This window comes from Ruditapes philippinarum, unplaced genomic scaffold (genome assembly GCF_026571515.1).
Source record: "Ruditapes philippinarum isolate M1 unplaced genomic scaffold, ASM2657151v2 ctg2504_1_1_1_1, whole genome shotgun sequence".
NCBI classification, from domain to species: Eukaryota; Metazoa; Mollusca; class Bivalvia; order Venerida; family Veneridae; genus Ruditapes; species Ruditapes philippinarum.
This window is the reverse complement of record NW_026860106.1, coordinates 86076-98179: the sequence shown is the minus strand read 5'-3', so window position 1 is coordinate 98179 and position 12104 is coordinate 86076. Positions and strand designations below refer to the sequence as shown.

Genomic DNA, 12104 nt, shown 5'->3' with positions numbered 1-12104 from the left:
AAAATCTATCCCCAAACCTCTTCTTTAGCAGCAGCCATTGCCTCTATAAGGTCATCTAGAAATAGTAAAAAGTTGATACATAAATTTTTAACATACCTGTGCCACTTTTAAGATTCCGTAAAAATGGTATTGCATAGCTGTGCATATATTCTGACACTACATCATTTGGGTTATACAAACAGTGTAAAGACGTGCTTAATGTTAGCGTTACATTGCCACTTCAATGAAAAAATGATTTTTTTTTCACTTTAAACAGCTTTTATTTTGGGTATGTGATAAATACAATTTTATTTTTGTGTAGGTTCAATACTAAATTTATTGAACTCTAATAAAATAATATCATGTTCGCCAGGGGCTAGCATAATTTATTTTATTCAACTTGTTCAGTATTGAACTTACACTCATTCAATATTCTCTTTACATTTCATTTTTCTTTAAGCTGGGTTACTGATGACTTTGGCAAACAATGTCAGAAATCTCAACAGTAACCTATTCATTCAACTATAATAAAGGAAAGTTGCAGTAACAAACAAAGGAAACACGCCGAATTGAATGATAATAATAATACATGGATAGTGACTGAGATTTCTTTGAAAACTTTGAGATAGTAAAGATTTCAGTATAAGACAATACCTGGTGTACAATTCTCTTTTACAGCAGACAATAAAGGATACACGAGATGTGACGGCTCTGATTCTATTCCCATTTTAACCAGTTCTCTCTGAAGGATAACAAGTTGGTCTACAGTGTAGTAGTTCAAGTGAAGATAGTTCTTTCGTTTCTCCTTAATATGATCCAGCCATTCATCAAGACAACATTCCATAAACTTGGCTAGTTCAGGAATTATATCCTTCAAGTCCTCCCTCTCAGATCGTCTTCCCTATAGTAAAACAATATATTAGTTACCATCACACAAAACTTATATAACAATAGTTATATGGAAGTCAATGGTTGCTATAGAGGTCACTGGTGGCTATGGAAAGTCACTGGTTGCTATGGAAAGTCACCAGTCGCTAAAAAGGTCACTGGTTGCTAAGGAAGGTCAATCAATGGTTGCTATGGAAAGTCAATGGTTGCTATGGAAAGTCAATGGTTGCTAAAGAGGTCACTCGTTGCTTGGGAAAGTCAAGGGTTGCTACATGTATATAAAAATTCATTTGTTGCTATGGAAAAAGTCAAGGGTTCCCAGGGTTTAGATTGTTTCTTTTTGTCAAAATAATTTAGTACCATCAAAAAAAATTTTACTAAATAGTTTACTTTAAAAGGTTCTGTATGGGGGCTGATTGGAATGTTTTGTGGGTTTTTTGGGGCTAGTGACAAAAAGGGCAAAGTGCCCCCCAAACCCCTTTTTGTTGACTTTTACTTCGTAAGATCAAATGGGCTTGTCGTCTGCATTTTTTGCAATGCACATTTTTTCGGGGGCCGGGGGTTCCCCCAGGGGCAGGGACAACAAGGGGGGGGCCCCAAAAGGGCGACAACGCGCATTTGGCTTTCTTAGGTTGTGGGTAGGAAAAACAAAAAAAGGGATAACAATATAGGTTGTGTTGTCGCTAAGGACAACACAAAGCGCAGTGTACTAAATCAACCACAATACTTCTGAAAACAATCTTGTGATTATGTAAATACAACTATGAAAAGAAGCCTGCAAGATCAAGCTTCAGAGCACTTAAACATCATTGCTATGGGTTTGATTTCTACAACATACTTTGAAATATTTCATACATAGAACCTCTTAAGCTATGTTTTTGAAGGTATGTTGGATTCATTCAAGTGCCCACTTGTATCAGAAATAATTCATAAAGAAGCACATGCAATTTCCGTCCACTAGTAAAGCATTAAAGCTGTCATACGACCTTTGTAATGTTGGTTAATTTAGATCATAAATCTAGCTTCAAAACAAAACTTTTTTGACTGTTTTTAACACTTAAAGATAAGCATTATACATTGCACTGAAATTATGAGTATTTTAGGTTTATTTGATAAAATTAATATACAGGCTCAAATAATCCAGTATTATGTTTAGACTTACCTTCAGCTGAGGTACACTATCACCTTGGCCAAACTCTAGTATGGCACAAACAGGACGATCAGGTTTAGGATAACACAGGAATCTTGCTGTCCAGTCTTTAAACAGCACACATCCAGATGAACAAAGTTTCATGTATACATTGCTAAGTCTGGTTATACTGTCAAATATCTGTGAAAAGATACAAATTGTATGTGCAATGTTTTAATTTACAAAAGAAAAGTACCTAGGCTATCTGTTACATATAGATTTTGAAGTTTCACTATATAAATATAATGATTAATTATATCATGTTACACAATAGGTAAAACATGCTATACATTGTATCACATTTGCCAAACACTCTGAAGTATTTTTTCCAGCTTGTTAACATTTTACTACTTATGAAAGTAAAATTCGAAGAAAAGAATTTTACAAATGTGCCTTTTTCCCTGAAATTATACATTTTGAATTTCAGCCACTGTATCATTTCTGGGCAGACTGTCAATCAATTTACCAGTACTAGTTGCCTTCACTTTCACAAGGAACTATTTACTTTCGTACATACAAGAGCAGAGGTACAGTGAAATAACCAATCACAACAAAAGTGACCTGTGCCATCTTGGAATCAAACCCAGGTCACCAGATTCACAGTCCAATGCTCTACCTATTTAGCTAACTGGACGGTTTGAATCAGAAAATATACATTTCATCTGTTCATTATAACATGGGCTGCCTCTGAATGGTGTATACTTAAAATCTATTCATATAGTGCAACAGTTATTCTCATAAAGAATCAAATATGACAACAATCCAAAGCTTTACTATATAGCTCAAAACCAATTAAAAACAATTATTATAATGTTGCTAAGATATTGTTACCATGGTAAATCTGTCCACACTATCAGTACCCATCTCTGCCTTCCCAGCCACCAACATTAGTCTACTCTGTAGATCCTGACATTGGGAGAACGTATAGTTCCTTAACTGACTCTTGCCTTCTTTCTCCGGAACTGTTAGCTTTATAATGTCCATCACAGCCTATGCAATAATAAGCATTGTTCCAATAAACAATTAAAATAATCATATTAGTAACTAAATAATGGAAAGTAAAAGAACAAGTTAAAAAAAAAATATTTAAATAATGTAATCAAAATGTTACTGTACCAGTAAAGTTTCATCCATCTTCTGTGCATCAGCATCTCTCTTCCATGCATTTTTACCAACTGTAAATATTCCATTAGCATTAATAGCTTCAGCCTGCATAAGGGAGGTAACCTCTACTGAACCGTGAGCTTTCTTGATTTCTTTAAGCCATTGTAGCTGTCTATTTGTGTCTTTCTGTAGAATAAAGACAAGTAGTTTACATTTTATACAACTTATATCTGAAATGATACACAATATGTACATGCAAATTAAATATTCAAAAGCAACTCTCATACAAGTACCACAATCAAGGGGAAACGTGTGGCCCAGTGGTTAATATATTTGCATCTAAACCCTGGGTCTTTGGGTTTTAGGCATAGAAGAATTCATTACCATGTTTCTCTATTTGATACCAGTACTGGATAATTCCACTCTCAACTTTCTGTGCAACTCTCAACCTTCTGAATTTCATAAATAAACTTATCCAGTTTTCATTTTTCAAACTGTTCATTACAAATTTAGAACAATCAAAAAAATAATAACTTACCAGTTTATCTGGAAGCTTAGAATTTGCTTCAAGTTCTTTCCAAACAACATCACAAAGTTTCAAAAGTTCCTTGTAACCACAATTCTCATCCAGGTCAAATATAAGTGGGGCATATCCTGTCACAGCTGAGTGGAGACACTGAACACGAGCAATGTTGATTGGTTCATCACCAGCTGACATAAAGGCAAGGTCAACAAATACCTTCAGCTCTTTTAATCCAGCTATAATCATGAAAAGAAAAAGAAAACTAGAAATGTTTCTTTAGGACACGGGTGCCCCCACACTCCACTATTTTGTCAATCTTATGACTCTAGGTCAAATATTTTTTGGGCTACATGTGCAACAAGTTGGAAACTAAAAATCTTTTAATAAGTAAAGGGCAAAAACTTTACAAATACTGAATAAATCCACAAATGAACCCAAAGGTGTATAAATAAACATGCTGATCAACATTTTTGTAAACTTTCAGGCCTACAGGTCAAATATTTTTAGAGCTATGCACAAGCAAATTGAAAATTGCAAATTTATACTAAGTCAAGGGCAATAACTCTAACAAAACTGAAAAAAATCCACATGCAAAATCCCAGGTGCATAGCTTCACAGTGATGTTGATCATTATTCCTACAAAGTTGATTGATTCTACCTCAAGCACTCAAGGAACAAATAACACAACATAATGGAACAGTTTTTACTAAGTCAAGGGCAATAACTCTACAAATACTGGATAAATCCACAAGCAAAATCCAAGGTGCACTACATATGCTGACTAACATTCCTGTTAAGTTTCATGACTCTAGGTTAAATAAATTTGGAGCAACGCACAACACAAATTGAAAATTGCAATGTAAGGTATCCAAGCGAAACCCCAGGTGCACAACTTCACATGCTGAACAACATTCCTGTAAAGTTTCACGACTCTAGGACAAATACGTTTTGAGCTCATGCAACAAAAGTTGAAAATTGTAAATTTTTACAAAATAAAGAGCAAAAACTCTAAAAATATTAAATATATCCACACGAAAATACCCAGGTGCACAACTGCACAAGCTGATCAACATTTCTGTAAAGTTTCATGACTCTATATCAAATACTGTTTAAGCTATGTGTGACACAAAATGAGAACGGACGGACGCAAGGACAGACACAGGCATCAAAATCCCCCCCCCCCACCCCTAAAGTGGGGGGGGGGGGGGAATACAAAATGTCATGAAATACAAAAAATCCTTCTGTGGAAATTTTATTAACGCATATGAATGTTTAGATCAGACAAATGAAACATTTAATGAATGCCATACAAGATATCTCTACTACCTTTGTTCATTTGACAAATTTATCTGTTTTTGTTGACTAAATAGTTTGTAAAATATTCAATCTTACCTTTCTTCATTGATTCTTTCAACCACTGAACTAAAGGTCTGCATTGAACAAACATTTTTAGGCATTTCTCCCTCTGTGGTGTAAGGTGCTTGAGGAAATCACAGGCATTCATCACACTCTCATCAAATGATCTCATCTCTAGATCATTTTCACCATGCTGTAAATATCAACATTTATTACATTTATTCCTTTACTACACATTTCAACATACATTTACTATAAACTTTACAGGAACATTAACACTGTTATATTCAACAAAAGCAGAAGGTTCAAACTTGTACAACAACAACAACAACAACAACAAATACTTTAATTCAGAATCAGGTCACATAACTGCAACAACATGATCAAAAAGATTTTTTTCTAATTCTGGGGGTTTTAATTATATTTTCAAACTATATCCAATAACATAGAATGAATATAGCTTTAATGAAAGTAAGTAATATATGGAAAAGGTGGGGACAGTAGTTTTCGTACGTAACAATTTAACAAGATACAATGCATAAAGGTAGTAGTAAGGTTGTTTTTTCTAAATAAATAAAGTATCTTCAATTATAGAAACAAATTGAATAGGTAAATAAAAATCTAACGGGACAAACTTAAAATCAATACACCGTTGAGAAATAATTTTTCAGCTTTTACTATCAATGTCCTTGGCGCACGGGAAGCACGATTTTTCATTCATAGATTATCTAAAGTAGGCGTGGCCAAGAGTGAAGATCTTTTGGCTTATATAGCAGTTTAACTAATGTATATGGCAGTTTAACTAATAAATTAAGAATAGACTTGAGTAATTTGACTGTACTAATAACACTTACAGTTGCAATAATTCTGATCTGCTCAAAATCACCCTTTAAGTTATAATCTTTTGCAAACTTCAGTATTGTTTTAGCTCCCTTTGTGCATGCTTCGAGCTGCCTATACTTCTGCAACTGATCAATACGTTTCTTCACTTCTTTGTCAGTAAGTTTGAGAGTTTTCATCTCAATGGCCATTCTGTCATAGTCTTCTCTATAGATGTTTCCAAGAATTTTCTCAAAGTCTTGAAATTTTATCTCTCCTGTCTTTATGTTTTTTGCCCTCGTATCCCATCTAGAAACAAGATAACATTTGTGACTTTATACAACACTTAATAGTAGGAACAGAAGTAAATGTAGTTCATTCTTTGTTTCTATGGAATTGAATGAGCAATAATACAGTAGTGTCCAGAAAATTTGGAGGTCAAGGTCATAATTCAGTAAGTCATATGAAAGACAATGTGCAGATGTACTTATTTGCTGAATCATAGGTTTTCACTTTAAACAAATAAGGGAAACCAATGACTATACCCTCCACCCACTCATGATCTTGGTAGAGGTCCTTTAGAAAATGTTTTGACATGCCAAATATCCAAGCTCTAGTCCTTGTAGTTTTGAAGAGGATGGTGAATTTTTTAACCACAGTCTAACTGGCCCATGCAACCACATGTATTACCTGGTGACTTTCGTATTATGCGATCATTTTCTCTCTATATCTTTAATGTGTTAAGCGACTTTTGCTCAATGCAACAAGTAATTGCTTATTAGTCAGCTAATTGAGATCAATCTTTTCATCAAGACAATGCCTTTTGAAAAAAATCTACACTCTAGGCTTTATTTCAGCATGAAACAAAATCTTTTTTTTTGAATGTCCTTTGCCCAAGAAACATTTCTGGCAAGATTGGTTGAAATCAGACTTGTGGTTTTTAAGAAGAGGACTTTTTAAGTAAACTATATAATCTTAATAACAGACGCATGTGTGCACACACACAGAACACACACAAAAACAGACATAATTTGCTATAAAAACAACAACCTTTTTATATTGACATTCCATATTTCTTCTATATTCATAAGTCTTAAAAAGACTGTTTTTTAGACTTTCAAAATAAATTTTAAACCTTTTTTTGGCAGCTGTCCAAATTTGTGGTACAACATCATCTAAGTTTGGAGAATGACTTTTGTCACTTTGACACTCAGCTGTCCAGAACTTCATGAAGGTACTGCTCTCGCTGCACACCTGTAGACTGGGTAAAATCTCTAGCACAGTCTGTGACACTTTAAAGGCACACAGCTTTGGTTGAAATGTCTCCATGTTTGTCTCTTTACTCAAGTCAGCAGGTACACAGAATTCATTCACTTTATGAACTTCAATGTGTTTTTGTTTTTGTAAAGTATTGTCCACTGCCCTTGTATCAGCTGTTTTGAAAAAAATAAAAGAATTCATCAAGTTCAATAATAGCAAAACTTCATGTTACTATAACAAATTTAGCAAGATGAACACAGTTGATATAACATGCAAATTATTTATCAACTATTTTTTAAAACACAAAAATCATATTACATACATGTAGTCAAAATGTTAAAATTTTCAAAACACAAAGGCTTTACACAGAAATTGTTTCATAAAAATAAATCAATAATGCATGCTTAAGTTCAAAATTTGGTATCATTTCAAAAGCATAAACATATGTCATTTAGACTAAAGCATAAACATATGTCATTTAGACACATAGACTATCATAAAATTATGTGTTTCTTACTTATATCTTGGTATCACTGAAATTGGAAATTTATATAATTTGAAAAAATATCAGAAATGAAATGTTATCTGAAATTTACCATTCCCAAGGTGTTGGCACATAGAAGTTAGTGTTATCATTAAGTCTGCCTGTTTGTGAAAGGCCTCCATCTCCTTTTGTCTTATCTGAATTGCTTTAGCTATGAAGTCCTTAGTATGTGCCTTTTCCAATTTTACCAACTCTGCAAGCTCTGGGAAATTAATGTCTTTTGACTGGATTAGCAAAAGGTTGCCAACAGTGATTTCTCCAGACAACAGTGATGTGACACAACTTTGTATAACAGAGACGGCCTGAATCAACCTTCCCACACATTCTTGTGACAGAAGATTCATCTTCTTCTGATCTTCAGCTGTGTTTAAATTAAATATGTTATTTAACATTACATAGCAATATGAGTCATGAACATAATACAACAATTACCCTTATTAAACAATGTTTAACAAGTTTTAACTTAATTGAATATTCATCCCTTATTAAATAGAAAATTGATAAACACTTTTCATTTTATTTTATTCCCTGTATAAGAATGATGGCAATACTTTCTCAATCTCCTTTTATACAATTTAAGATGGCTGAAATATGTTATTAATAGGCAACTGAAACAAGTACTTTATGTTTCAAAAGTCTTATCTTACCATATATTTTCACAAACTGCAAAAATGGCGGCCACTTGAGAAAATGTTGAAGACTGTCTTTTTCTGTATCCCTTGTTTTTATACTTTTGTCCCATTCTTTCAGAAATAGATGTGAAAGAAGGTCTCCAAATTTCTGTATTTCATATTCATTGAAGCGGCGATAATCAAGTGCATATCCATTCTCAATGGCCTACAAGAACAAAAATTATTTACATAAAACAGCATTATAACAAATTTGATATTGACACAAAATATACAGTTACATGGAGAAAACTGTCGTGAAAAATGAATTACATAAATATAAGCAGTAACACATGCTGACAAGTTTCATGACTCTTTTTCAAATACTTTTTGACCTGCATGCCATACAACATGAGATGGGCATACTGACACACCGACAGGCGGACAGGGGTAAATCTAAATGCCCCCCCCCCCCCCCCCCCCTATAGTGGGAGCACAAAAAAGTATTATTAACTGGTAACTTATATATATATGGTTATTGCTCTGGTCTGACCAGATTGACATTATAGCAACATAAATGTTAGAGTACATAGAATATGAACACTCAAATATATATAAAATACCAGCTTTAGTATACATGCAAATTTTAATCATACTTTTAAACTATATTTTCTATACGCAGGAAGTTGAACAGAGAGATAATGCAAAAACTTAGTCTAATTCATGCAAAAAAAGTTTATCATTGTTTCACAAATAATAAACAACACATACCTTGAAGGCTGTTTTACTCATGCAGTCTTGCATGCCTGGATGGAAAGAATCTACTTTCTGGCAATATAGTTGAACAAAAGTTGTCATTTTTGTCTTGTCAGTGCAAACCTAGGAAATATCACAATGGTTCATAGTTATACTGATTTACCAATATCAAACTTTCATTATTATTATTATTATTATTATTACAATAAAATACTGATGAAAATAATTTTGTCATTTTTATTTTCATGTTTACAACAAGAATATATTTTAAAGTCAATCAATCAATCAAGATTTCAAAAAAGTATATACAAAAAGGTTCTATAACAATATCTTATACATTTGTATGATGGACTGGGAAGAGTTTAAGTTAACCATGACTTCAGCTTTAAAAAAAAAAAAACAAGATTGCATTTGAGAAAAATGCTATGCCACCGCATTAATACAACACTAAATAGTAGTGTAGGAACAGATTTTTTTTTGTTTCTATACAATTGAAGATTGTCATAATGCATAGATCCCTGACCTATCTAATTCTTATTATCAGATTAGTGATTAAATCTATTGTTAATCAAATAAAAGATCAGAGCAGGAATATATCAATGCACTTGAGTCTAGTGAATTTGGTGGTGAAGGTCATATTTCACACAGCCAAATTTCATGACTACATCAAAGGACAACACAGTAAGACACTTTGTCAAAATCTAGGTAAGCTGATATCAAAGTCCACTTTACATCTTAATCTGTGCACATGGTTCAAATTTTCATAGCTGTAGATCAAAGCACAAGAAAGTAGGTCACATTATCAAAATCTAGGTCACCTGATATCAAAGTTCAATTTTACAACTAAAACTGTGCACATGGTCAAAATTTCATTGCTGTACATCAAAGGACAAGAAAGTAGGTCACTGTCCCCTTGGTCAAGGCAAAATTTTGACCCAAGGGTTTAATTCAGAACAATCTTGATACAGGTCCACCAAACAACATTTCAAGTCAAATATCTAAGCTGAAGCTTTCTCCCATTCAGAAAACATTTGATTTATTTTCTGTTTTTACTATGTGTACATAATGAGAATCATGCCCCTGGACAGGGCCAGTTTTGACACCAGGGGAAAAATTTGAATAACTTTGGTAGAGGACCTATAGATGATATTATATAGCAAACATGAAAGCTCTATGCCTTGTACCTTCAGACAAAAATATTTTTTATTTTTTTACTAGATATACATAATGTACATCAATGACCCCCGGGGCGGAACCAATTTTGACCCCAGGGCTAAAATTTGAACAATCTTGGTAGAGGTTCACTTCGCAAAGTCTCATGCCATATATTTCAACTCTAGCCTTTGTCAATTCAGAGAAGAAGATTTTTCAAGTTTTTACTTTATACATATAAGGAAATCTAGCGCCTCTGGGGCAGGGCAATTTCAACACTAGGGGCATAATTAAAACAACTTTAGTAGAGGACCCAAAGATGATATTATATACCAAATATCAAAGCTTTAAGCCTTGTACCTTCAGATAAGAAGATTTTTTAATTTTTACTCTATGTTCATAGTGAAAATCAATGACCCCTAGGGGTGGGGCCAATTTTGACCCCAGGGTTATAATTTGAACAATCTTGCTAGAGCTTCACTACACTATGTTTCATGCAAAATATCTTACCTCTAGCATTTGTCAATTACTAGAAGATTTTTTTAAAAGTTTTTACGGTAAATTTTTACTATATACATGTAAGGATAACCAATGACCCCCGGGGCAGGGTTGATTTTGACCCCAGGGTTATAATTTGAACAATCTGGGTAGAGGTCTACCAGACAATGCCTTCTGCAAAATATCTAAGCTCTAGGCCTTTTGGGTCCTTATAAGAAGGTATTTTAAGTTTTAACAATATTTACATATAGTGAAAATCAATGACCCCTGGGGCCGGGCCAATTTTGACCCCAGGGCTATAATTTGAACAGTCTTGGTAAGGGTCTACCAGACAATGCCTTATGCAAAATATCTAAGCTCTAGCCCTTTTTGGTCTTTTCAAGAAGGTATTTTAAGTTTTTACTATATGTACATACAGTGAAAATCAATGACCCCCGGGGCGGGGCCCATTTTGACCCCAGGGCTATAATTTGAACAATCTGGGTAGAGGTCTACCAGACAATGCCTTATGCAAAATATCTAAGCTCTAGGCCTTTTGGGTCTTTACAAGAAGGTATTTTTAGTTTTTACTATATGTACATATAGTGAAAATCAATGACCCTTGGGGCGGGGCCGATTTTGACCCCAGGGCTATAATTTGAACAATCTTGGTAGAGGTCTACCAGACAATGCCTTATGCAAAATATCTAAGCTCTAGGCCTTCTGGGTCTTTACAAGAAGATTTTTTAAATTTATCCTTATAATTCCTTTCGGTTGCCATGGCAACCAGATTTCTGCATGGAATGAAATTCTTTGAACAACTTTGGAAGCCCTTCACCCAAGGATCAATCCTGCCAAGTTTGGTTTAAATTGGACTAGTGGTTTTTCACAAGAAGATTTTTTAAGTTCACTATATAATCTATATAACACACACACACACAAACAAACACACACACAGGTGAATCGCTATATGCCACCGCATCGCAGATGCTGCGGTGGCATAAAAACTTCTGAAAATACTGACTACAAATACATTTAATTGCTTTATTGATAAGGTGATCTGTAACAAGCATATCATCTCCTTAATAAGGGCAATAACTCTTAACTCATAATTAAAGAAGAGAGTTAGCATTCTAAAATAGTATGCTTCTCATTGATGTGATAAATACAGCTTTGAAATATCTCAAATACTTCATTAGTTCCACACTGGACAAAAAAATAGAAAGGGCAATAATCTAAAATTATGCAAAGGAGAATTAAGTATGTTAAAGAGTTAGACATAGACCAACAAGATTGCATTTGAGAAAAATGCTATGCCACCGCATTAATACAACACAAAATAGTAGTGTAGGAACAGATTTATTTTGTTTCTATACAATTGAAGATTGTCATAATGCATAGATCCCTGACCTATCTAATTCTTATTATCAGATTAGTGGTTAAATCTAT

The 12104-nt window shown here is 33.7% G+C and overlaps 1 protein-coding gene across 1 annotated transcript in view; it reads right to left on the bottom strand.

Annotated features, from left to right (window-relative positions):
- Window positions 1-17: 17 nt before the first annotated feature.
- LOC132758924 (E3 ubiquitin-protein ligase rnf213-alpha-like) overlaps window positions 18-12104 on the bottom strand; it is a gene marked incomplete at its 3' end in the record, with an annotated part of 35886 nt that continues 23799 nt past the window's right edge. The window contains exons 13-24 of the mRNA XM_060750629.1: window positions 9042-9149; window positions 8310-8499; window positions 7715-8023; window positions 6994-7291; window positions 5894-6167; window positions 5076-5232; window positions 3699-3919; window positions 3173-3346; window positions 2888-3046; window positions 2030-2197; window positions 634-880; window positions 18-55 (exon numbers count right to left, since the gene is read on the bottom strand). Of these exons, the coding sequence (XP_060606612.1) occupies window positions 18-55; window positions 634-880; window positions 2030-2197; window positions 2888-3046; window positions 3173-3346; window positions 3699-3919; window positions 5076-5232; window positions 5894-6167; window positions 6994-7291; window positions 7715-8023; window positions 8310-8499; window positions 9042-9149 (2343 nt within the window). The remainder of the gene's footprint in view (window positions 56-633; window positions 881-2029; window positions 2198-2887; window positions 3047-3172; window positions 3347-3698; window positions 3920-5075; window positions 5233-5893; window positions 6168-6993; window positions 7292-7714; window positions 8024-8309; window positions 8500-9041; window positions 9150-12104) is intronic.